Here is a 26636-nt window from a genome sequence, read left to right as displayed (position 1 = left end):
CTGTTCAATGCAGAAGTGGGGAAAAAGCAGGCTGGGGAACAACCAATTGGAAACTACGGCGTCGATTCTAGGAATGCTAGAGGAGATGATCTTGATAGGATTCACAGAAAGAAATAAGCTTTGAATAATGAATACTTTTTTCAGGAAGCGTAACAACCAAAAGTGGACCTGGAAAAGCCCTAATGGTGAAACAAGAAATGAAACTGACTTCATACTTTCTGATGATCCCAGCATAGTGCAGCATGTAAAAGGATAGGTAGGGTAAAGTGCAGTGATCATAGGTTAGTGAGGGCTAGGATTCACCTCAATTTGAAAAGAGAAAGAGTAAAATTGGTCAAGAAGAAACAGGTCAACCTAGAGGCAGTAAGGGTAAAAGCAGACAAATTCAGGCTCGTACTTGAAAACAAATATGCAGCCTTAGAACAGACAGATGAAGATGACATAGAGATAATGAATGAAACCATAACTAGGTCGGCTTCAGAGGCAGCAATTGAAGTGGGAGGCAAAGCAACAAGGCAACCAGTAGGTAAGCTCTCCCAAGTAACAAAGGACCTAATAAAGAAACGACAAAAAATGAAAGTGTCCAACTCAAGAGATAAGACAGAAATCACGGAATTGTCAAAAGTGATCAACAAGGCGAAAATAAGTGATATTCCAAACTATGACGTGAGAAAGACTGAAGAAGCCACAAAGAATGGACGCAGCCCGAAATCAGTGAGAAGAAAACTTGGCATAGGACAAACCAAGATGTATGCACTAAAAGATAAGCAGGGTAATATTATCAGCAATCTTAAATATATAGTAAAAGCAGCGGAAGAATTCTATACTAACCTGTACAGTACCCAGAGGAGTCAGGATACCTCAATTAGAAACAGCAATGAACAGGATATAGAAACTCTTCCCATAACTAGCGATGAGGTCAGAAGGGCCTTGCAAGACATGAAACGAGGAAGAGCGGCAGGAGAAGATGGAATAGCAGTCAATTTAATTAAAGATGGAGGAGCCATAATGCTTGGAAAACTGGCGGATTTTTATACCAAGTGTCTATCGACTGCAAGGGTCTCAGAAAACTGGAAGAATGCAAACATTATACTAATCCACAAAAAGGGAGACGTTAAAGAATTGAAAAATTATAGGCCCATTAGCTTACTCTCAGTATTATGTAAAATATTTACCAAAATAATCTCCTATAGGATAAGGGCAACACTGGACTTTAGTCAACCAAGGGAACAGGCTGGCTTCAGAAAGGGATACTCTACAATGGATCACATACATGGCATTAATCAGGTTATCGAGAAATACGCAGAGTACAATAAGCCTCTCTATATAACTTTTATAGATTACGAAAAGGCACTTGATTCAGTAGAGATACCAGCAGTCATATAGGCATTCCGTAATCAAGAAGTACAGAATGCTTACGTAAATACTTTGGAAAATATCTACAGAGATTTCACAGCTAACTTAATTCTACACAAAAAAAGCATGAAGATATCTTTAAAGAAAGGGGTCAGACAGGAAGACACAATCTCTCCAATGCTATTCACTGCGTGTTTGAAAGAACTATTCAAGCTATTAAACTGGGGAGGATTAGTAGTAAGGACCGATGGCGAATATCTCGGCAATCTTCGGTTTGCCGATGACATTGTTCTATTCAGCGACAATGCAGATGAGTTGCAACAAATGGTTGAGGACCTTAACAGAGAGAGTGTAGGAGCACGGTTGAAGATTAATAAGCAGAAGACAAAGATAAAGATGAATAGCCGGGCAAGGGAACAAGAGTTCAAGATGGCCAGTCAGCCTCTAGAGTCTGTGAAGGAGTATGTTTACCAAGGTCAGTTAATCAGAGGCAACCCTGATCATGAGAAGGAAAATCACAGAAGAATAAGAATGGGTTGGATCCCATATGGCAGACATTGTCAGCTCCTGACTGGAAGCTTACCATTATCATTGAAAAGGAAGGTGTACAATCAGTGCATTTTACCAGTGCTGACATATGAGGCAGAGACTTGGAGACTGACAAAGAAGCTTGAAAACAAGCTGAGGGCCGTGCAAAGAGCGATGGAACTAAGATTGCTGGGCATAACGTTAAGAGACAAAAAAAGAGTGGTTTGGATCAGAGAGCAAACAGGTATAGACAATATTCTAATTGACATCAAGAGAAAAAAATTCGCCGGTTAGATAACCGTTAGACCATTAAGGTTACAGAATGGGTACCAAGAGAAAGGAAATGCAGTCGAGGACGGCAGAAGACTAGGTGGAGTGATGAAATTAGGAAATTTGCGGGCACTAGTTGGAATTGGTTGGCACAGGACTGGGGTAATTGGAGATCGCAAGGAGAGGCCTTCGTCCTACAGTCGACATAAAACAGGCTGATGACTATGATGATGATGATGATGCAAGCTTTCAGTGTATTTCTAAAGCACTCCCATGGCTCTCCACCATGAACAAAGTCACTTTTTCTGCCTGAAAGTGAAGATAATTAAATTAATTTGACAGGAGCTGGCAAACAAACAGTTACGGTAATGCCTGCAACAATTTCTGAAGTACTGAAAACTATTCTAGCTATGTTGAGGTATTGTTGAAGAGGTTAGGGAACGCTTGTCCTTGTCTGCCTTTCTTGTTTCCGTGGTTTTATTCGCACTAAGTTACTACTTCAAATAAGGTTAGGGAACGTTTCCATATCTCCTGGAAGCAACCACTGTGCCAGAAAGCATCACCCCAGCAAGCGTTGGCTGCATGATGCCAGCTGCACCCCCTTGCCAACAGGTGCAGAGGTTCCCTGCGCCACGGAAGCACCTTGTCTGCACCATGCTGCTATCGAGGCCCCTCAGTGCAGCAGCACACCTTTGCACCACAGTATCAAATGCTGTGGTACAGCACACCACAAGTTTTGGCAAGTGGTACAACGAACCACACTTGCATTGAATGGACCTGATGTGCCCTGCAACTGCCACACTGTGCTGAATTATGACATGACCACTACTTCCATTTTCCGTGATGTAATGAGAAAACCTCCTTAGCACGACAGAAGCTGCCAGGCTGCACATGACATAAATGTTGAACTGGTTGCAATAGTAGACAAGGTATTTGACAATTTCTCACATATTTTGAGAATTTGAGACCCCAAAAAGCTATAATAAAATTGGCCACTATCTCATGAAGCAAAAATGCAAAACAAACTTTTTCAGTACTTTCTTAATAAGAAGCTTGTGGGTTTTTTTTTTTAATATACGTGCCAGACATGGCATATATAACATGTTGCAAAGTAAGATATATATTTAAGTTTGAGAATGAGCTGGTGAAAATATTTTTAATAATTTTCTCGCAATTTTGCAGCACCCATAATTCTGTTCTAACCAGAGTGCTCCAGTTTAGCGTGCATGTGAGGTAGCCAGTTGCATAGATGGCCCGCTAATCATGTGACATGGTACAGGGTGATTTCAGAAAGGCCATGCTTTTTGGCAACTACCCTCCAGCTATAACTGGCCTGTTGAATGTCCTGCCACGAAACTTCATTGCTCGTAACAGAGACATAACTGCACACACTGATGGAAATCATTATGCACAACAAAAGACATACCAGTAGAACCCAGCTGCTGCAGACGGCAGTATAATGGAGAGGCATCTTCCGAGCCTTTAGATACATTTCGCTCATGACATTCATTCACATGATTCACCATCTCTTCTTCACTCAGAGCAAAACACTGGCACAGACTGCAGGCAAAGATGTCACTGACCACACTGTTATCTGTGGAAAAGAACAAAGAAGCCTTTTAACAACCTGCACATAGCCATTTCTATTGCTGTTTTAAAAATATATACAAGCATTTTTTTCTGAAAAATATAAATAAAAATAAACAAGAATCATTGGCGGATGTATTTTCATTCATGGTGTGTGGATATTCAAAATTCTAAGCAAAGAAAAGCACATTTTCTCTATAACTAAATCAGAATGTTAAATACACTTCAGTGGGTGAGAATAGCAGAGGCAGGGGGTGGGGATATCAAAACTGCCCAAAGGCAAGATGTTACAAAAGTACAGGCCAACATACGAAAAGAAACATCTAGATATAAATATGCTGTTATTACCTCCTCATAACATCCTTAAGTTCTACTCAACATATCTTACAACACTAAATAGTATATATTGTTAAGAAAGATGTTTATTTAGACGATGAAACGAGATCCAGGAGGAAACCACAGGGAAGGACCAGTCAGTGCGAAGTACAGCCGAGCTCACGCACCCCACTCTACTTTCTCTTTTTCTGGCTCAGTCGCGTAGTGCTGCAACCTTTTCACCGGGGGAAGACGAAGCTCACTGAACAAGCTAAAGGGACCTGTGATGGTACTACTTGAGTCTTGGCACGTGAACAAACAACTTGCATCGTGCATGAATGCTGGTTACTTTTCTTCACTTTGGCGACGACATAGTTCACATCACTCAAGCGAGTGAGTATAACGAATGGTCCAGAGTAAGTGGTAAGGAACTTATGGTACAATCCATTTTTGCAAACAGGTGTCCACAATCAAACAGTCACTGGGAGTAAAGTCGACGGGGATATGTTGGGCCTCGTAGCAAGTCTTGCTGTGGCTATGTGAGGACAACGTCCTAAGATGCACCAGTCTACGTGCTTCTTCAGCACAACACAGAGTTTGGGCAATTTAAGGATATTCTTGACACAAGAAAGGTAGAATAGTGTCCAGAAAGCGACAATATTATAAGATTTAAATAGTTTGTCTCTACATCATGTACAAGCAACACTGTGATGGGAATTGTGCTCAGTACTAGTCAACTTGTTTTGTTGCTGCCTAATTTTTCCTGAAGAGGTTGCTGATGCTAACAGATATATTTAACCAGTTGAGATACATTTTTAAACTCTTGACTAGAATACCTTGAACAAAAACTGACGCGAACACAAATAGAATTTCTTTTTTTTTTACAGAGGCCAGTTGGAAACAATGGTTTTATCTTGACCCAGTTAGAAGTCATCTGGTTCAAGTTGCCAGTCAAGCAGACCCAGCTGCCCTCACCATTAGGACCAGTAATCCTTAACTTCGCATGGGACCACTTGGAGAAAGCTTGTAGTGCAAGGGACAAGAGTAGTTGAGAAAGCCAGTCGAGGAAGGGAATAGAGGCCACTGCTGGTTTTATGGGCTCAAAGACGTGTAAGGCATGATTCTACGGGACTCTTTGGCTTGCAGTTGGATGCACACTAGCTTGACCTAGGACTAGGTTATTTACAGCTGGCCAGGTTAACATTTTAGTGGGACCAATTGGCTGTCAGGGATATGCAACAACAAATAATTCTTCATGCAGATTGTATTTTTTTAATATACACAATGCAACCAACATGGCACTGACAACAGCATGTGACTGTGACTATAAATATAATGAATTTAACAGGGATAAGCAGGCTAGTTGGTGGTCGTTATTGGAATGCATCATGTAACCGCACAAAGACAAGGGACAAAGAAGGAACACACAAGACAGGCGCGGAACTTCAACTCAGCAACAACAAGTTCCGCGCCTGTCTTGTGTGTTCCTTCTTTGTCCCTTGTCTTTGTGCGGTTACATGATGCACAACTATAATGAAGCCAGCTGAATTCAGTGCACATTTTGTTCTGCCACATCCTATGCAACCACAAATTAAATGCATGAAAAGTAGTAGTTCAGTAAAAAATTATATTTTAAGTATCAAAACTTTAGAAACGAGTTGGCACATATATGGGGTAAAACCCTTCCAGTGGATTACGTTAACCAGTATAAGACCAGTAGGTCAATTTCAACTGGCACCATATTCGTAACCAGAGCCAGTTTTAAGTGATCCCACATGCAACTGTAAATGTTTTTCATAAAACAACTTAACAAAGACCGGTCAGGTCCCCAGCATAAATTACAGTTCAAAATTTTCACTCTGAAAAGGAGTTGAACAAATAGTGTCTATGTCACAGTGTCAAGCCATAAGTCTAGGTACACATTCTGTCAACTTACTTGCTAGGCTGCTGCTCAGACATTACTTTTGAGAGGTTAACACATGCAACAATTCTGTACAGCTGGGTGCCAGGAAGTTAATTAGAATGACAACAATCCTAGCACGCTATCATCTACGGTATACACTATGAAATAATGCTGTTCACTATTGATTAAAAGCACAAGCCCATACCTGTGGCCTCGAATGAGAAGCCCTCTGTAACTACGATGGTCTGAGAGTCAGCTCCAGTGCCATTGTCACTGGTAGAGGCCAAGTGGTTTTCACTGCCTTCAGTCGATGGCTCAGTCTCCATACTCTGCTCAAGTGGCATGTCCTCCTCAGCAGGTTCAGACCCTACCAGAGAAATAAGTGCTATAGCGAGGCAGGTTATCACAGATTGTTCACATTCTGGCGAAAATGCAGCATGTCTCTGACAATTCTTGTCAACGTTAAGATGAGTGGAGAAGTTCTCATAGAGCAACAAATACAGCCAAACACTGCTGCCATAGATGTGCCTAGAGAATGAGTGGTATGCATGTTACATAATTTCAGACAGACATAGGCAGTGTCCAAATGTACTGCAAGTGTATTAATTATACAGCAAGAACAAAATCCTGATCCAGTGGGCAAACCTTTAGAACTCTCACACAACTGTGAAGCGTGTTTTTCCATCACCAAAGACATTTATTTGTGCTGTGACATGTATTTAATAGGTCAATAAGTGAGAGTTTTGTTTCAATGCTTGCTTACGTATACAACGAGGAAATGACTCACTTTCACTGCCACACAGTCTTTGCAAGAAACTCTATATGGCATGTCTAGCAAGAGAGAACACATGGGCAGCATATTTTCACCACCAACCTGCACCACTAGGCTAGTGCCAGAGGTGCTCACCTTGGCTTTCTGTTGCATGTTCCTGTAGTGCATGCTGGGATAACTCATCTTCGGTGTGAAAGATGGCAGTGCAGTGGCCACAGCTAATGGAGCCCAGGGAGTTCTTGTGCTCCACAAACTTGCCTATGTCATGGAAGCCCATGTGGCACACACCACAAATGAAGACATCCATGGTTCAGTTGAGCAACTCCAAGAGCAATGGTTTAGCCACCACACCTCATGCATGTAGGCAGTGGGCACTGCAACGTGAAACATGGTCACCGAAAACATCAAAACCTTTAGTGTTTGCTAATGTAAACAATTCACCCCTTGGTAATTGAGTTACCTGGAACATAGTTGTACCTTCGAGGCAGCTACTCAATGTTAATGTGATTAATGACAAAAGCAGACTGCAAATTATCTAATATGCCAATTATTTGATACAAGTGGCAGGTGTGTTATAAGCCACTTTAGCATGTCAAAAACAACGTCATCTTTTGTTACATGCATTGAAAAGCATGCGAAGCTACAAATGTATTTTAAAAGTATATTAACAACCCAAATTGGCTCTATGAATTGTAAGCTAATACCACATTAAGGTGTTTGCAATGCAGTTTACAAAAAAAAAAAGACAATGACAGCATATAAGGTTGCCTAAAAAGTATGAAGGTATCAGCACTAATCGCTTTAAATTGACAGATAGTGAATAGTCAATCATGGCAATGAATGGATAAATAAGTTCCTGCAACGACTGGTGTTTCTATGTGAGCTTAAATGACGAAAATGCATTATCACATAGCAATTACGAACTAGAATGTATGGGTGATTAGTGCATACATATTTATCGCAGATTTTAAAGCAATGTATGTGCATAAGTCAACGCGCATATCAGCGTGTTCAACAGTCATGCTAAAATAAAGGAGGCTACGGTTAAACACGAAAGGATTCTTGCTATGCCGTGACTGTCAGAAAACATGCACTAAGTTTATTTAGAAATCCATACCTATTGTGATTTTTTACTGAAAACAAGGGGTGCAGTACAACCCGGTGTACATACAGTTCGACTTCTAGCGGATCAGTTTCGCCGACTGTGAAAACACGGGTTACAAGCAGTCTTGCAAAGATTTGACACCCTAACAGTCACCACTTATAGATACCCACAACGGACGAAGATGCGATCTTTTCTAAAATACGGGCAAGGACCGCTATGAAGGTGACGCTCAGACACCATGAATACTCAGCTAAGATAATTTATTTCGGTGGCTTGAGCAACACTTAAGAGAAATCATCTCTTTAGCATGCGTAGCAAAGTTAAGAAACAAGATTTGCAGCGGCTAATGCCAACTGCGCCCGGTGTGCTGCATAAGCAGCTCCGAAATGATGTCGAATCGTCTGCTCGTCATTTTTAAAACATCAACCAGCACTGCGTATTTTCGCACGCAGGACCTTGCCTCATGAACCACCAGAAAACAGAAATGCAGCCATACCATTACAAAATGTAACTGAAAGACGTACGTCACTTTACAAAAAAAGTGATTTGCATGGCATGGCACATTTGTAATTACAGATGGCGAAAGACATCCGCTAACTTTCGTTCACAGTGCCTGTGAACGAATCAGCGGCCATTTTTCAGACACAGTGTCTGATCAGTTATTTTCGCCTCCGCAAAATACCCCAACCTCCGTCTTATGCTCACAAATGCATCGTGCTGAAAGCGCACAAATTTAATTCCCAATGAATAACAAAACAAATCTCATTACATGCCGATGTAGAGCCAACAGGCGAGAAATTTTACGCCTATGTACTCTGACTTACCCGAACTTCGTACACAGTAGGCTTAACAAGCAGCCTACCATTACCATAACCTCCAATGAGAAACCACGTGATTACATTTGCGTTGTCATGGCAACCACAACGGCGTTGCATGAAACAGCGTTAGTGCCTGGACCAGCGACAGCAAGTTAGCGGCTGCACTGTATAATGAACTTCCTTTAGCTTGAATGCGAGTTTCTCGCTAATTTTATGCGCATGGAAGACGACATAGATGCTCTTCTAGACGATGTCGAATCAAAGTACTGTGAACAGATATGCCAAAGAGCATCTGCGCCAACAGCTGGGTACGTGCATGCAGCTTCTTTCGCTAAATAATGTGCATCACGATCAGCTATTGGTTTTCAGAACATCTTCTGATGATAGCATTGAAGAAGCTATAAATGAAATATGCAGAGTTCCAGAGTTAAACGTATGTACAACACAACTGTGACCTGCAAGCGGTCCTCTATTTGCTGTGAGCGGCTACACACATGTAATTCATCACGCGTCTTTGCTTGTTTTGGACCCTAATGCAGGTTCCTAACAGTGATCTCGCCGACAGTAAGCTATTCGGTCGCAGAAATATCCAGTAAGTAATTTTAATTATATGCTCTGTCGTGTCACAAGATGGTTGAAGTGTCGCAAATATGTTGTCGTTTTAATCAGGTGTTATGTGGTCTACCTTGGCGGCACAGATGTGGTCTTTGGCGTGTCGACCAGTGCATCAAGAAGGTTTACCAAGCATTATATAGCCACCGGCATACGTTTGAATTCGGTGACACATACGCAGCGACGTGCAAGTAATGTTTCATATTAATTGCAGGGCTTGCAGCCATATTCATTGCTGCAAGTGCGATTTCCAAGTTGCTGTATTCGAAGATTATGCCTGGGATGAAACAGCAGACTACCTGTTCTTCAGAAACAGCGTTCCGGATGCAAGCAAACTTCGCTCAAGGCTTTTCCGGAAGCTTGGTACAGCAATAACCTACTTTTTAACCTTGATGTACCGTAGTTAAAGAAAACCTGCTAGCGTGCTTTATACTGCTTGTGCAGGTTGGCGGGCCTATTGCTGTCAGTGCCATTGGCGCTCTGTAGCAGCACTTGCATCTGCGCAACAAGAGAGGCTGCCTTGGATGTGTGCTCGTCATTAGGGGAAACCCATACAATATGTTGCAGGGGAGATATGCGCTACTGCAGTTGCCTAGGGCGCAGGACAGGGGTAATTAGAGATCGCAGGGAGAGGCCTTCGTCCTGCAGTGGACATAAAATAGGCTGATGATGATAACAGCTGCATAGAGTTGGTGATTCGTTTGTAAACTTTTGTGGCCAAGGTTCACTCGCACTTTGGTTATGCATGCCCTTTGTATCTAAGGTGGGGTGATGTACGATTCTAGTTACTGTGACACGCAAGCCATCCTGCTATGTCTCTAAATGCGAGTACAGATGAAGCGTCACTAGTATTGAGAGGCAGTTCCTCGGCATATGAACCAGAGATATTAAATTGAGGCTGGCATTGCCAAAAACAGACGAACAAATCAATATCTTTAGTGCCAGCAGTTCATATTTTCCTTAATACTATTAGTGCATTAAAGAAACAACCTGAAACAGTCATGCATTTGAGTAATCATTTCCATTATTTTAGAGAACCAAAATTAATTAAAATGTTGTAAATGTTTCAGAAACTTCACTTCAGTAAATATAGCAATAATGAACCACTATTCTGCAAAACCGAGTGTTCTACTCTCTTCCAAGTGTTTCTACATTGACCCTGCTTTACTCTCCACTCAAACAGAGCATTTTTCTCGGGATAGATTTTTTTTTTTAATGTTCAGCTTTGCAGGGTGCCACACAGCAGTAAACCATTTTTAATGTGAAGCTTCGTTTGTGAACTCTTCTGGACTTTGCTTACCATGGCTGGTGTTGCTGTCTTGCCAAATAGCTCACACACAGAAAATAGATGTGTGGCTGATGTTGAGATTGAAGTGGGGTTATCCCGGCACAACAGCCTGATGCTCTGACCATTAGGCCCCAATCGCATGCATACGTCTTTTGTGCCAACATATAAACTAGCTTTCTTGAAATGTGTGCATCACACCGCATAGCACATATACACCAATTTACATTACAGATACAAAAGTTAAACTGGCAGATAATGGCCAACCTTACCACTCTCTTTTGCACTGTACTTATCTCTACATGCACTTCCTCTTACCGTTCTCTTGACAAACATCACCTTTGTGGCATCACTGCTTTGACATTTCACAGTGTGTATTCACATTAACTGATACTACCATCTGGCAGTGGACAAATAGAATACAACCATGTTTAGAGGACAGCCTTCGCTGACAACCTAAAGACCATCCACCAAAACAGAGCCCAGGGTGCTGCATATAAAATTCAATGCACAGATTGTAGTCACATATATTGGTGAAACAAATAACCTGGTGAAAGAATCTGGCAATTGAATCTTTGCAAGGGAATGCAGTGTTGTGGCCAAACAATTCGAAGGTACAGACCACAGAATCTGTTACGATGAAACAATCGTACTTGAAACTGAAAAAAAAAGGGGGGAAAAATACCCAGAAATGGCTTTTATTGCAATACTGGCACGTAAAGAGCATTCCCAATAATATTAAATGCTAAAGGGCAATCTTCTGACTAGGTACATCCAAGCTCTACAGTCCTAGTCAAGGAGGAGAGAGACTGTTCTATGACAGAAGCCTCCATATTGCTGTCATCACTTTGAAGGAGGAGCCAAATTGGCTTTGAGACATTGGTTAATAACTGAACCAGACAGTTCACATGCCTATATTACCGTGGTCTCCGGTGGTGTGCAATCCTAACCTTAGATGACACTTCGCACAAGGGGAGCAAATCAAAACCATTCAACAAATCCTGGCATGAAGAGACTGCGTTCGCATGCACAAGGATGCAAGTTTGCAGGGCCCAATGCTGGTTTCCTGTGTGCACACTCGGGAGTCTTTTTTTCGAGAAAAGAGCTATGCTGCGAGGCAAAACGTCTGTTTGTTCATCTCTATTCTGAGCATCTATGTTACAGATGGCAGCTAGTCAAGCCAAGCTGAACAGAGATTAGTTTATTGTTCATGAATGGCTTATACGAATATGTCATTAAGAACACAGGAAGTACAAACATATTTTTATCAATACGAGCTTTTGGAGGAACATGCATTTCAATGTGGAAAACCTGCAAAACATGAGGCAAGAGATCTGGATTCGAAATTTTTAAAGAAAACGAACTGTACAGTCACCAAGTGAACTCTAGCAGTTAAGAGCTGTCTGCCATTTAATGTGACGTAGTAGAAACAGTTACTTTCAAAGATTCACATAAAGACGTGAAACCTCCCACAGGGGCCCATTTATCAACAAGGGACTGGCTGCAAGGAACACATAGGAGTGTTGTGCACAGTCAAGAATGTTGCTGCTTTAGTTTTTTCATGTGCTACTTTCTTTCAATGCTCAATATTTCAAACACAGCCACAAGCACTTCCCACTGCATTTGCCATTAAGACAAATTGTCAAGCAAGTTGCCCTTAGCCCGAGTCTCCAAAACAAGTGCACTCATGAGAAGCCAACAAACAAAGACACCAAGGAAAACATAGGGGAAACCACTTGTACTTACTGAATTAAAGAAATGATAAATTAATGACAATGAAAGTGGATGAAAAAACAACTTGCTGCAGATTCACTTTCATTGTCATTAATTTATAATTTCTTTAATTGAATTAGTAAGTAAAGTAATTTCCCCTATGTCTTCCTTGGCATCTTTGTTGGCTTCTCATGATTAATAAAAATCGGGCCCCTCGGTTAACCCCCTTTCTTCTCGTTCAAAACAAGTGCAAGACATACTGGAGGTAATATTAATATTTCACATGGACACATATATGGCCTCAGATAGACGGGGTTTTACCCTTCTACGGCCCTCCTATGTATACCTCACCACATTAGCAGAGCTGTAGCCAAGGTTTTGCCAATAAAAAGTATGCCAAGAGGGGGAAAAACATTGCTGCTTTAACCCTTTCACAGGTGAATTTTTTGCACATGGCACGTAAGTCTACTTACTAGTACAGTTTTTAGACAAGGCATGGTAACGAAAGTTCCTGCAAAAATGAATTTTCATTCAAGTAAATTTCTGGAAATATTCCACTGCCCAATAAGGGCACAGTAGAAAGAAAAAATATTTTCACATTGCTAAAATAACAGAACACTTGGTATGCCTTTCTATTGCTCAGAAAGCAAAAAAATTCTCCATGTCTGTTTCTCTGCTGACGTGCTGCAGTGCTGGCACATATTCAGAGCAAAAAGGGCTCACTGCAAATCCTAAATAAAGGATGCTTTTTTGATGCTAAGAAAATTATTTCAAAGCTTTCACATGCCTTCTCAAGGTGCAACTCGTATAAAATGATCAAGTAGACAGCATCGCTGAAATCAATGAATGGGAAACACTGTAGATCCACTTTAATGGCAACACGGGGCACAGCTTTTTCTTTTACAATGTTTCTGTAAGATGGCAACACGTTTCTGTGGTGGAAATAATGCTTCACATGGCCTTGCTACACACCTATAGCAGGTGAGTGATGTGCTTGATGTCGCCAATGAAAGGGTTGAGTGGAAGCTCACAGAAGACGCATATTACATTGCTGCAGTGAGACATTAGCCTGTCACCAGTTTGGGCGACATGCTCTGGCAGTTTGTGGTGCTGCCTGAGCAGGACCAACCACTGTACTGAAAATGTAGAAGTAGGAAGGGTGATTATCACCTACCATAACGATCCCAATTCATTTTGGGCAGCTATATCTAATTTTCATTGTGTACTTGTGGTTGCCACCATTCAAAATGAAAACTGGTAAAAACTTTTGCATACAGTTGAGGAAAGCTCAAAATTTCTAAAGATAAATAATTGTGGGGTTTTACGTGCCAAAACCACTTTCTGATTATGAGGCACGCCGTAGTGGAGGACCCCAGAAATTTCAACCACCTGGGGTTCTTTAACGTGCACCTAAATTTAAGTACACGGGTGTTTTCACATTTCTCCCCCATCGAAATGCGGCCGCCGTGGCCGGGATTCGATCCCGCAACCTCGTGCTCAGCAGCCCAACACCAAAGACAAAACACACACGCACACACACACACACACTAAGAAAATGTCGGGCTGGTTGGTGGAGCACCAACATGAAATTTCTCATTTTTTTGCTATGAAGTTAACCTCGAAAGCCTAGAAAATATACTGGCAAACCTCGGAGTTCCCCAATTAGTTTACAATAGCTTTCCTACAAACCAGTTTCGGTTTCAATTCCAAGGAGGTGTATGTCGACACAGAGGGCGCTCACATGGGAGTAGAGCATTACGTTTGAGCCCTCGCTCCAGCTTACTCGTTTGTCTGCTGTGCTGCTACATTGGTCCACACAATGAGTAGCAGCATAGCAGACGAACAAGTGAGCCAATATGAACATTCACATCCTCCAACAAGCTAAAATGTTTACATCTGTGGCTCTATATAAAGCAATATTTTGTGTGTTGACTTCGACTACATGTTATATAATAAAAAGCTGGCTTGCAACTTCCATGTCTTGTATATCAAGAGCAATGCTGCACTTGCTGTCAAAAGCAAAATAAGACACAAAACTGAATTCTGTGCAAGCAGCATCATTTAATGTCGTTCAATGTATATTCGCTAATTAAGTTGTGCTAAAAGCATTCAATAATGGAGGGCACATTTTTTTTTCACTGTACATGGGACACCTTTGAATGGCCAGCCACCTTGACTGCGTACCAGCATCAAGTCATACTGAAATGACAAAAACAGTACAAAACAGTATTTTGAGACATTCATTCCAAACTATTAAATGTGAAACTATAGACAATGTGATCCAAGGCCATTTTACATAATTTAACACTTAGGAAAAAATAAAGTGTGCTTGTACATGCTCAAGCGTACAAAAGAAGAATGCTAGCACAATTCAAACAAACAGTGCAGCTACACAATTTCCATCAAACGAAATCCAGTTATCATGGTTGCATTCTACGTCAGTTCTGAAAATGGTATCATTAAACACAAACTGTACAAGGCTACTTTTCATTCACAATTATGCAATCATAGTCCGCTCATGCCACTTGTGTTTCACAAACAACTTCCCCATAGAGTTCATATCCTCTTCAGGTACTATGTGCGAAGCAAGTGCATAAAAATAAAAAGCACCGATGAAAATTATTAACTTTATTATGTGTTGCAAACATCTTGAAACACTTGATTGGACCTGTGCTGGAAGTTTGGATAATAAGGGTGAAGTGCCTTTGGTATCAGTTTGTTTTGAAGTAGTGGGTTCACTTTATAAATTGTTTTCACGATATTTTACATCAGTCACATATTTCAAGCACTAGAAAGGTGCTTTACAAGTACACATGACATTAAGTAGTAGATATTCTCATATAACATTCTGTAGAGTTCGGTGTTGTGTAATTATGCAAAGTGACATGTGTGCCACAAGAAAGCATGCTCCAGCTTTGTGTTCGTTTTTTGTAATCACCAAGTGTGACGATACCCACCACTGCCAAAGCTATTTAATCCGTCGCATTCTTGGAATAAACGCTTTTGCTGCTAGTGTGGCTGCGGCTCACGTGTCAGTTTATTACAAGTTCTCACATGGCGTCCACTTTCTGTAAGCTTCACAAAACTCACTGAAGAATTGAACATCTCTAATTCGTACTGCAGCTGCATGGTTTTCACAATTTTGAAGGTAAAAAAAATGTGATGCAACAAAATTTTCAATGGACAGGATTAATTAGCACCTGAAAGGGATATCCACTCATTTGCCAAGACTGTCCACCTTGACACCTACATCTACTTTTCCATCAATATAGTACTTAGGTACAATTAACGTAGTGCATAACAAAGGCTCAGCATTTCCAGTAAAAAATTTTTTTTTTAAATTATATATGCCAACTTTACTTTCTGAATTTAATTTTTATTGGGAAAAGATCAGTAATTGAAAGCAATTACTGATCTTGTTGCGTTAATGAAGGTGCCCGACTTGAGGCCTAGAAAAAAACACTCGCAGGCTCGGACCACGCTAATTCGAACTTCCGGTTTATTCGAACTCATGCTGTGTCCAGTCAAAGTTATGTGTATTCCAATGGGCAAAAATGCTTGGTAATTCGAATGCGCAAGCATTTGCGACAGTTAATTCGAACATACCGTGCCCCAACAATGCTCTCAGAACTGCACCAAATCACACAGCGGCGCCTCCGACCAGCATTGCTCTGACACCACCACAGAGGAAAGGCTTAGACAAAACCCCTCAAAGTCGCATGCAAGGGGATGTGGCAGAAAGAAGAAAGGGAAAAAAACGTGGCAGAAATTTCACCCTCCCTCAAATGGCAAGGCTCACTCGCGGCAAAATACGAGCTGCAAGAAGGATCTGTCCTGGGCAGTTTTTTCGTGGCTCGTTGCAGCAAGTGAGCCGCAAGCGGAGGAGACCAATAATAGTGGACCCTACAGTGATGTATGAATGGGAAACTGGTATCATGCGGATCCACCTGACCGCTCTATTCGTACTCGCGTCTGGTTCAGCCAGACCGCTTGTTTCGCACTAACGTCCACTCGCGTCACCTCTCGCTTGCGCTTGTTTTGGTTGGTCTCGTTTGCGATTTTTTTACAATTGCGCGTCTAAACCGAGATGTCCCGATGGAGAGGTTGCCGGAGACAGTGTGCAATATCCGATTCTGTATGACAAGACGGACCCTGAATACAAGGACGCGAAGGCGGCACCTAGTGCCTCATTCTCCTTGTCTTGAACGCAGAGACGCTGCAGCAGAAGGGAACACACCAACATGATTAAAATCAGAGGCAAAGACTTCATCATCTTGATAACACGATTTGCATTAAGAATGCAGGATGAAGAAGGTAAACACAGCGCGGATCTGTCAGCAGACGAAGGAATAAACATATGAGCATGCAGAGGGAAGCAGCAGCAGAGGCCCAGTCCTGGCCTCAGCGACTCCGCTGCTTTGGTGGCAGTAGGTGGTGTGGCAGAGGTAATTAGTGCCATCCAGCAAGCTGACAGGAAAGCAAATCCACTTCCTTCCCGCCCTTCCTCGCAACTACGCTCCCTTCACCTTCCCTCTCCCTTGTAACTACATCATCGAACACACGCACGCCGGCGCCAGCGTCCACTTAGCCTGCTCCTTGAAGTTTCATTTTCTGCCGTTATCTGGGAAGTGAGTGTTGGCCAGCATGGGCAGTTTTGTGGTCCTTGCTTGCTGTGTGCCTGCGCTCTGCAATATTTCACGACCCGCACCATTTGTGCATTGTGCTATGGTGCACAGATAATTCAAAAAGAAGTCCTTCGTTTAATTCGAACTTCTTTTAATTCAAACAAGTTTTTGGGACCCGCCGAGTTCGAATTATTGAGATTGGACTGTAGCTTTCTTACGTACCAGTTTCAGTTTCGTTTTCTATGAAGTGTGTGTCATGATGCAGAAGGTGGCGACGTGGGAGCAGAACATCATGTTGTATCGGCACTTTCTACTTGTTATGAGGTACAATGCAGCACAGACAACCGAGCAAGCCAGAGTGAGTGCCAGAACATCACAATGTTGTGCTCCCTTGTGAGCACTTTCCGAGTCATGACACATACACCTCCTGGAAAATCATTCCCAGCAAAAAATGGAAGAAAGGACAGTGTTGTAATGACCATACTTTTAGTTCATACAAAGCTGTCATGCTGAGAAACTTCAGTGCAAAGGAATTGTCGTCCGAACTGAATCTCTCAAGGCTCACAAATCACGAGTTCTACAAATAATTTTTAAGATTTGTTCTCAGACCTATGTGCAATGGTTGGTTTAAGATCGTAGAACAAAGCAGTATTGTTTCAGGTATGGTTCAAACAACCATGAGTCAAATGTGCAGGATTATGCCTAATTTTGCACTACATCATTTTGAGCTGCCACCACTGCCAAAGGCAGAAATGTAGCTGCAACAAACCTTCCAAATGTGAACAGTTGGAATTTGAAAAACACAGTGACACAGGTGACACAGTGACCCTTGCATGCTGTCAACTTGCCTCTCAATCAAAGACGCCTTCATAGTGGTTGTGATGGCTGCTGGAGTAGCCTCATTCAGTCGGAAGACACTCTCCACAACCGAGAGCTCTGTGCTTGTAGTGTCCATGCCACAAAAAGCACACCAGTCATTCACCACCATCCCTGCACCCACTACGTCGCTGCCTCGATTCACTGTGCCTGCCTAGACAGACACAAAGCATGCTGTCAGAGCCCCAACCTAAGACGCTGCAGCCCACCACAACAGCGCATTACATATTTCACCATTTAAAATCACAGCACACTTTATCGCAATAAGCAAATCCGTCATGCACATTCAGGTAAGTACAGTTCTTTAATTTTTCAAAGCCACTTCAAGAATGACAAGACTTGTCACTGGCTATGTTGGAAATGCAGAAGCCCCGGCATTCAGAAAAGTCAGGAGCACTGCCCCTCTTAATCTCCTGGGCTTCAGAGCAACTTATGTTTTATAGAGGCCACAGACCTGGTGGTCTTTAGTGGCATCAGAACTTCCAACAAAAATGCACAATCGCAAGTTTAAAGGCCACTGGCACTCCAAAAAAGCTGATTTCACAGCCCAGCATTAATATTGAAATGAAGTGGTGCAACACATGTGTGCATGTTCGACCAATGCCGCGCATGCCCCACTTTCAGTCTGCACAGTCCTGTCCCGCCAGAAGAAATTTTAACACTTTCAATGTTGCCATGAACTTCACAGTTTTACTCACAACAGTAAATGACGTGAGCATGTGTGTGTGCATACAAGCATAACCAAGCAAGTAATGCACGAAGCTGTGACCTTAGCAACCTGTGGGAAACTAGCAGGTGCTGTGTACTCGCATGTCGCTGTCTCAGTGCGACTGTCACAAGATTACATCGCAGCATGCAAAGAAGTTACGCATAAATTTTATTAGCACATCACTAGAAGCTGCGCATCAACCTTCAGACCCCCATTTCTGCACCATGACACAAAACTTTAGTGGGCATGAAGGAGCTGTCTGCTTTGAGGAAATATCACAAAGAGTGCTACACAAAGGCAATGAAAAAGCATATTTAGAAAATGAGAACTGTGCAGCTACAAGCTGTGTAGCACAGTTAATGCAGTCACGAGAATTGTCAGCTAAGGAGCACATGCATGATCACCCAAAGAGCCAAGACAGTGATGTGCACTGCTTTGGTGCACCAAGGGCTCAAATCAAGTCGCTACAGTTTAGGCAGTGTTTATAATGCAGGGTATTTAACAGTGCTAAATTAAATAGTAGCAAAAACCTTTCATACTTCAAAATGAAGGCACTGCCTGTCTACACGTACAACCCACACTGCATCACGCCATGCAGCCCGCTATTTGCATGCTAGCACTTTTGAGCCAATACTACTGGTAATGCAGATATATGAATTCCACACAGGAGTGTTACTTACGACAAGGGGGACCTGCAAGAGAGAGGAAAGTTCTCCTTGGTCCTCAATGGATGTTCTTGGGTGCACCTTCACGAAAGGTAAGGTTGTCATAATTACACTTGAAAAGCTGATCTTATCATGAAAAACTTAAATAACATCAAAAAACGGCATACGTGACATTTCACAGAAATTGCAGAAAAGCTAAAAACGCTTAACAAACTCAGTTCAATAAAGGTCATTATGGTGTTAACAAGAGACACTTCTAAGTTCATTAAGTTGCAGCCACTGCAGGGCACATCAACGTTTAAGATGCACGGCAATGCTGCACCTCAAATCATGTGCTTCCTTAAATTATAACATCAAACTTAGGCAAAATCAAGGCTACAATCAAGGCCAGAAAAAAAATAAGAGGCATGCTCACTTTACATTGAATTTAGGCTTTCTAACATTCTAAAGGTAAAAAAACTCATTTTTACTTTTTCATATAAAAGGAAACATGCCGGAAATATACACAAGAGGGTACCATAACTGCAGGGGTGATATGCAAACCAGAAAAAGCTATAGCAAAGGGGCAGTTTTCTCAATCACTTTCAGATATACTTTTGTGACCTAGTGTCTGGCATGATGTTTCACTGGAGAAAGGCATTCCACCTGTTTGCTAAGCCAGTCAGCATTCGCAGAACATGATCAATCCACAATAAGGCCCCTGTTCTCAAACATTTGATTTCTGAGAGTATGAGCACATATGCATAAAAAGTTCTTATTGTATGCCCCATAACAGAAAAAGCCGTACATTGCAGATTAAATGTATTCTTACCAGGCCACCTTGATTGCTGAGGGCACAGTAACTGCCAACAAGAACATTTCCAGCTATTGTTTGCCGGAACACCTCAACTTTAAGTACGTCGGCTATAATTTCTTCTGTCTCCTGAAAAAGGAAATATAAAAAGACAGTTATTTCTAGTTAATGCTAAAGCAGAAGCAAGACGGTAGTCGTCATAATGTAACTAACAGCTCTTATTCCAGCCTGAAGTTTCACATACTGTAGCACAACTTGTTTTACATTCAGCTTACCTAGTCGAATTACACTACGAGGACCTTCTTTATCAATGCACAGCACCGACATATTTTGACAGAAAGTACACACACATTCAAATCCTCAAACAGTTAAATGCTTAATATACGTGCATTCTCACACAAGACGTGCTGAATATGGATGTCAAACAGCTCGCAGCAGTCGCTGAATATATTACAGAGATGATTGAAAAACGCAGGCGAATTGTGTACCCAAGAACCCAATCCAAGAGCCCAAAAGCTGCTTGGCTTTTGCTGGGACCCAAGTGACTTCCTTATGCAAGCAGAACACAAGGCTCTTGTGTCTCCTCATCTCGAACTCTCTAGTAACCCTTTAAGTGACGTGCCCAAACATACTCATCTGGCCACCAATGCACACGCTTGGCAGTGCCCGAGGTAATTCATGAATGAGAAACATCTGTATACTGGTTGTACCATCTATTCAGTTAAATTTGATGGTAGGTTTTGCTTCTATATGACTGATGGCATGATAAAGCTTATCGACTCAATGTTGCCCAAGTCTCTCATTTTCTAACATGGCAGAGTGGCACAAAAACCCTGCAGAAATTAAAGAACTATTTAAGAACACTGATTCAGAAGACTTCAATGTTAATTATGATTGTCTTCACTGGCCAATGACAGCGACAAATGCCATGTTGCTTTAGTAACACCAATAATAACAGTTAAAGTATTGACTGGTTTGAATTTCCAACTTAAATTTTTTTTTTAATTTTCAGCAACGCATCATCAATGAATAGCATTTGAATTTCAAGCCCTCTAATGTGTTACGTTGACAAATTTAATTTAGTGCACATCAGAAAAACATCCGGCAAAGGGCTAAATTTTCACAACTGTGCACTGTTCCCAACACTTGAATTTTACAATTACAAAAAGAAAAGAGAGAAAGAGCGAAGGATGCTTAATTAAGTAAGGGTTGAGGGGTCACTCTAGAGAGCATGCCACATGCCTACCTCCAAAAATTGAAGGGGTAGGTCAGAAAAAAAAAAAAAAAGTCACAGTTTCGCCCGAGAGGTGACGCATCGATTGCAAATAGCAAATTAGTGGACAGCTATACAAAGTAAGGATAGTAGTTTTATTGGCCATATAAACATAGGCATACTAACTATTTACACAGTAGCGCTGAAACACGGGACGACTAAAGGAACAGACAGAACACAGCGCTGTGTCCCACCTGTTCCTTTCGTCGTCAATATGTTTCTGGACTACTGTGTAAATAATGCCGTACCAACTAGCCTGCCAGTCTGTTCTTTCTAACAGAATTTCCAAGCATGGTGTCATGCGCGCACAAGCAAACAAGAACACATCTCGCTCAATAATCGTGGAAACTCGCTGTCAAAACGCTGAAGTGGGGAAGGGCAGCAGCAGCAGCAGCAAGCGAATAGACCTTCATGCTGTATCTTGCATCAACGCATACCAAGCCGAAAAATCAGCGCACAGTGGACTCTGTCCCTATCACAGATGGCTTTACAGATACAGTCCTAGGTGGCCACGAAAGATGACAGAATATCATCATGGGAAACGGTGCAGTGAAAGCGCAAAACTACAATGCATGTGCGCAAAGAACCAAACCTTGTCTAAATCGGGGTGTGTCAGAGCAACATAGTCATTGCAGGCTATGACATTTCCAAGTGCTGACAGGCGCTCTTCTATCCGCTGTATCTTGACACTATCGGGAAGAGAGTTTCGAAGATGCTGAAGTTCCTGGTCAGTTGTGGTGTTTGGCACCAGCAAGCCATGGCGATTACCTGCACATGCACACCAATACATGTATGTCAAAGTGTACACCCCACCACCGCTTCATCTGCGTTGGTTAGTCAGTCCAATGCAGTGGTTGCAAGCTACACTGCGACAGTCTCGTGAAAGTGTGGCAATCCACAGAATAGGAGATAGAAGATGAGAAAAGTGCTCCATGTTCCCAGAGCAGCAACCAAAGATGACAAGGCTTCACATATTGAACGATAAAAGAACTGTTGACATCACGACATGTGCCCAGGTGACTAAGTCATTGAGTAGCTTGCTACCACTGCACTGTGCTAACTGAAGCCCTCATCATCAGTTTGCAGTGAATCTAGCTGCTGACATCACTGGTTTCTTTAAGGAATTACAGGATCATATTTTGTAACAATTCCTTTCATTTTTTATTCTTTTTGCCCTTGACCACTGGCTCACATGAAGCCACACCCTCACTATCAAAGAATTAGCCATACAGTGGGACGTATTAGAATTAGAGAAAAAATTCTTACACCTTTACCCCTTACATCTTAATCCTCCACTTTAGCGTGTTTTGAACCAGTATAGCATCACAAGATTACATAATAAGTTGCTGTGCATTTGCGGAACCAAGGCTCCATACACTGATAATAGAGTTGGCTGCTATCTAATAACACACACACACAAATAAGTCAGTAGTTCATTTGAGGAGCAAAAAACTAAAACCTTGGCACTCCAGTAAACTAAATGTTTACTCCCCTCTCCCCTTTATTATTTTTTTTTTAGTTTGGCGACACTTACATCTCCCCATTTACCATCTGGAAAAGGAAAATCCATCTGATTAAGGGTTTTGTTCTGTCCACAGGGTTCGACAGGATTTGCATGGAGCAGGCTTCTTTCGCAAGACAGTTCATCCTTAAAGAAAGTCGAGTGCTGGACGGGAGATGCCTGTGCTTTCGGTAGGCGGTAGGCTACTGGCGGCAGTGTGGTATTGAAACCACGTCCTTACGCAGCTGAGGCAGACACTCAACCACAAGGCCACAGCTGTAGTACTACTGGTGTGATATATTCTTAGGAACAAACACACAACACATTTCTTTAATTCAAACTTATTTTGAAAAATCACTTGTGACAGCGCTGTTCCGCTTCTTTAGGTGAATCAAGAGGCAGACATCACAACAGATTGCAGCATCCAAGTAGCTAATTAAAACTTGAGTGGACTCGCTCCTAGTTGCTGCACAATTAACACACTAAGTCGCTGCAAACACGCACACACACTCCAAAAGAAAAGGGACTCGCAGGTCACAAGCGCTACTCTCAAACTTTTTATTCCATAACATCATGAAATATATGCACCTGGTATGCACATGCACACCTACATTAGTTAAAAAATGGAAAAGGAAGTTTTGACTATGTCTTGGAGGAATCGTATTTCAGGCACAAACAGAAGGATCACCGACGCAACCAACTACGCCCACCCTTTTTATGTAAAATTAGTTATCTGACACCGCGATTTGTAGCACAGATGACGTTCGCCTCTTCATAAATCCACCTCATACTTTTAAAAAATCAGTTTGGACTAGAAATACCTGATATGTCCTAATCTAGCCAATCAAAATACACCAGAAGGTCAACATTCACCTCAATTATTTCACGAACAGCTATTGTTGACATATTCTAAACACTCGCAAAGCCATTGGTACAGCCGTATCACCTAGGTACATTACAAGTTTTGCGGGAATGTAACGCAATAATGGAATCATAGCTTTTGCTCGTAATTCAGATCGCTGATCATTTATAGCACACTCATTAGAGCATTGTATAGAAAAGCGCTTTAAAACAGTAGCGCAAGCACTGATTACCAGAACCGACGTACCCACAGTAAGCCGTCCAATTATGCGGCAACCTGCGATGGACGCGTGGATCACGGGTATGGTATCCGCAAGCTCGCCTTCGAAGATGCTGCAACGAACATTTACGCGTATTCTTTAGTAAGAAGAGCGAGTAAAATCGCATGTATTGCATGCTGCGACATTATTCATTGTCATGTGCAGGGGAGTAGGAACGAGCGAAAATCGTCAGCCGAAAGTGTCACCCGTCTGGCTGTAATGTTCAAAAGTTGCACGCACGAGCAAGTGCACGACCTCACACACCAGCAAGTTACCCGTTTTAGCACGCACTCCCAACACTCCTTCACGGCACAACCGTGTTCGTCTTCACTTTGCTACAAACAGCGGCTCGCTTCAGCTACAAGTCGCTGCATTAATAATATTTTTTTTTTTCGTACTACCACTGTTTGGTACATATCACATATTGCGACATCTGCAGGCAACATTTAATATTTCTATCTACTCTGAAATGCCGAACAGTAAAGCTTCTTCTCACATCTGCAACCTCAGCAATATTCGACAGCTAAACAAATACACACTGTCGCATCAACGTCTGCGAGTTCGTTGAGGTTTGAAAGTAAATGCACATAATACTAAATGATCACCTCGCTGACGACGCACGTGGACGACCAGAAAAGGCTCACCTGTAGAAGTTCTCCGAACCGCCAATAGCCACCAAGCAATACGAGTTCGTCAGTTTAGAGAATACGCCAATCTCGTTATTGTTCTCAAACTGGGCTCTAACTGCCATATTCGCTCTTAACAAAATACGCAAAGTTTTCTTTCAAACTGATAACCACAAGGGATGCGCGAGACACAAACACCGCTCCAAGCGCAAGCGCTGTTAAAGCGCTAGAAACCTCAGCGTTCCCTGGCGGTACGTTCAGTCGGCTGAGTCACACAGCCTTGTGTGTAGAAATGCCTACAAAATAGGCTACAAAATATGTAATTATAGTCCTACGAAAGCATGTACGAAAGAGTGCGTGCTAAGCATCACCACTAGGTCGGCCGTAGCAATGTTTATAGATAGGCCGTAGAGCGAACAGCCGGCAAAACGTTTTTAATAGGGTCAGTATTTCTCCCAAAATAAAAATAATGTCATGCGTTAAGCATTTTGAGTAATGCGTGGTTGCAGTAAACGCTGGACCGGCCACCATGACTCCGGTGGTTCCGGTTCCGTTCATTAGTTTATTCCATCTGCGCCAATCTGCGCCATGTGCCACTAACTTCTCTGTGTCGCTAAGAGCGAATTCTCTCGTTTTGATATGGGTGCATTATCCAATTTTAAACGGGTGCAGCAGTGGGCAACGTTTACACGTCGTTGGCTTCTGTACGACGCGCGATGGCAGAACCCATTCCAGTCCGCCGAGATGATCTCCGATGTGTTGCAAGGCAAACATAAGCCGATATATTTCGCCACTAATGACTGCGGCGATCATGTTGTGGTGACGAACTGCAGCGAAATCGCCATGCCGTGGTACGAGTGGAAGTACCGTATGTATTACCACGATACACGCTTCGCTGGCGGACGCTCTTGGACACCAGCATGGCAAGTGCAGGACAAGGATACGACAAAGGTTCTTTGGAAGGCTGTGTACAGGGCATTGCCAGGTGACCTGACTAGGCGACCCCGGATGGCCAGGTTGCACCTGTTCCCAGATGACAAGGTGCCTCGCGAAATTATGGAAAACATCTCCGGTCAACTGAGGCAGCTCCGGCGGGTACCCAAGAAACTCGCAGAGTACTCCGAAGAAGAGCAGGCCAAGTTCCCGAAAGTCTTTGACTACCCAGACGACTACATTATCCAGTAGCCTAACCAACATTACAGTTCGCAGGTCGATGTAGCTGAACAGTCTGTTGTGCAAATTGTACATCTCGAGCATATTTGTCTGTTTGCGGACATTAAATGTGAATGCATATAGCGTTCACAACTTCCAGTGGTTGCAGGTTAATCAGCTAGTATGTTGTGTCCCATAACTCCAGTGCATTGCTGCTTCTGTAATGCAGCGAAGCCAAGGCCTCGTGTCATCTAATCAGTAAGGGGAAACTTGCCCCTTTTACGCCACTAATCCTTCCGTGACGCTCCCATTCAGTTGCGTCGCGCGATCACTGGCGGATAATGGTGGAGGTCTGGTTAATTTCCGACATGCAACCCACCTGTCACAAGAAAATCGGCTAACCGGATTGTACATGCATGAAGAAAACAGTGTGGCTTGAAGGTCAAATTGTTCTACAATTCCATTTAACAGTAGAGATCTAGAAAGCTACATTATAAGTTCTATATAAGCATTTTTCGATGCCACAGGAAGAGTCACCCACATTTAACGTGAAAAATTGTGATATGCTAAAATTCCTGTTTGCTCATCAAGTTTGGTGCTTGGTAGATATTTTTGCAACTTGAACCAAGGTTGACTGAAATTCTACCAAACGCATGTCATTTATCTGTCAAACTAGACAAGTGGCAACCCCAGGTGAAACACATTTGCATCTGTATACATACTAATCATTGCCCTCTCATTTGCCAAATGCTTCCAGTAGACCCAGTTAGAAAGACTGAATACTGTCATATATGTTGGGGAAATGGGTGTAAATACAAAACTTTTTATTCTTAAAAACACATCTCATTAACTGGCTCCCAAAGTCTCAGACTTGCGGTGTCCAGGCTTGAGCATTTCAAACTTTACAACCTGTAGAAGAAAAAGAAATATGACAATTCCTATGCAGTACTACTTTCAGTAAAAAGAAGACTATATGAATTATAAAGCCTTGTTGGTGACCACTGTAGTATGAAACGACACACAACACACCA

General features: G+C 42.3%; 5 protein-coding genes across 12 annotated transcripts in view; 2 read left to right on the top strand and 3 right to left on the bottom strand.

Moving 5' to 3' along the window:
- Nucleotides 1–8715, bottom strand: part of LOC135906641 (zinc finger protein ZFAT-like) — a 71931-nt gene extending 63216 nt beyond the window's left edge. The window contains exons 1-4 of one of the 3 annotated variants that reach the window (XM_065438136.1): nucleotides 8661–8715; nucleotides 6867–7105; nucleotides 6165–6326; nucleotides 3581–3748 (exon numbers count right to left, since the gene is read on the bottom strand). In XM_065438136.1, the coding sequence (XP_065294208.1) occupies nucleotides 3581–3748; nucleotides 6165–6326; nucleotides 6867–7038 (502 nt within the window). In that variant the 5' untranslated portion in view covers nucleotides 7039–7105; nucleotides 8661–8715. Of the gene's footprint in view, nucleotides 1–3580; nucleotides 3749–6164; nucleotides 6327–6866; nucleotides 7106–7848; nucleotides 7991–8332; nucleotides 8452–8660 lie in introns of those variants that run through there. The other 2 variants (XM_065438138.2, XM_065438137.2) reach the window with 2 other exon arrangements.
- Nucleotides 8716–8730: 15 nt separating this feature from the next.
- Nucleotides 8731–14168, top strand: LOC135906647 (cilia- and flagella-associated protein 418-like). Of its 4 annotated transcripts, XM_065438156.2 has the most exons (6): nucleotides 8733–8962; nucleotides 9024–9087; nucleotides 9194–9246; nucleotides 9324–9389; nucleotides 9481–9629; nucleotides 9711–14168. In XM_065438156.2, exons 1-6 carry the CDS (start codon nucleotides 8868–8870, stop codon nucleotides 9806–9808), a joined length of 525 nt encoding a protein of 174 aa, XP_065294228.1. In that variant the 5' UTR covers nucleotides 8733–8867; the 3' UTR covers nucleotides 9809–14168. The 4 variants fall into 4 exon arrangements, with proteins under 4 accessions (XP_065294229.1, XP_065294228.1, XP_065294230.1 ...); XM_065438157.2 differs by lacking the exon at nucleotides 9324–9389 and having other exon boundaries at nucleotides 8731–8962; XM_065438158.2 differs by lacking the exon at nucleotides 9024–9087.
- A 137-nt stretch (nucleotides 14169–14305) lies between these two features.
- Nucleotides 14306–24736, bottom strand: eIF6 (eukaryotic translation initiation factor 6). Its single transcript, XM_065438151.2, has 7 exons — nucleotides 24472–24736; nucleotides 23815–23900; nucleotides 21798–21973; nucleotides 19951–20061; nucleotides 19155–19220; nucleotides 17738–17919; nucleotides 14306–14463 (listed from the first exon to the last, which is right to left on the bottom strand). Exons 1-7 carry the CDS (start codon nucleotides 24576–24578, stop codon nucleotides 14454–14456), a joined length of 738 nt encoding a protein of 245 aa, XP_065294223.1. The 5' UTR covers nucleotides 24579–24736; the 3' UTR covers nucleotides 14306–14453.
- Nucleotides 24737–24997: 261 nt separating this feature from the next.
- On the top strand, nucleotides 24998–25764 carry mRpL13 (mitochondrial ribosomal protein L13). The gene has a single exon (XM_065438159.2). It carries the CDS (start codon nucleotides 25093–25095, stop codon nucleotides 25636–25638), a length of 546 nt encoding a protein of 181 aa, XP_065294231.1. The 5' UTR covers nucleotides 24998–25092; the 3' UTR covers nucleotides 25639–25764.
- Nucleotides 25765–26395: 631 nt separating this feature from the next.
- The window catches only part of LOC135906642 (mdm2-binding protein-like), a 45223-nt gene continuing 44982 nt past the window's right edge, over nucleotides 26396–26636 (bottom strand). For all 3 annotated transcript variants that reach the window (XM_065438141.2, XM_065438140.2, XM_065438139.2), the window contains one exon: nucleotides 26396–26514. In XM_065438141.2, the coding sequence (XP_065294213.1) occupies nucleotides 26452–26514 (63 nt within the window). In that variant the 3' untranslated portion in view covers nucleotides 26396–26451. The remainder of the gene's footprint in view (nucleotides 26515–26636) is intronic.

This window comes from Dermacentor albipictus, chromosome 1 (assembly GCF_038994185.2).
Source record: "Dermacentor albipictus isolate Rhodes 1998 colony chromosome 1, USDA_Dalb.pri_finalv2, whole genome shotgun sequence".
NCBI lineage: Eukaryota > Metazoa > Arthropoda > Arachnida > Ixodida > Ixodidae > Dermacentor > Dermacentor albipictus.
The sequence above is the reverse complement of the archived record's forward strand: the minus strand, read 5'-3'. Positions and strand labels throughout refer to the sequence as shown.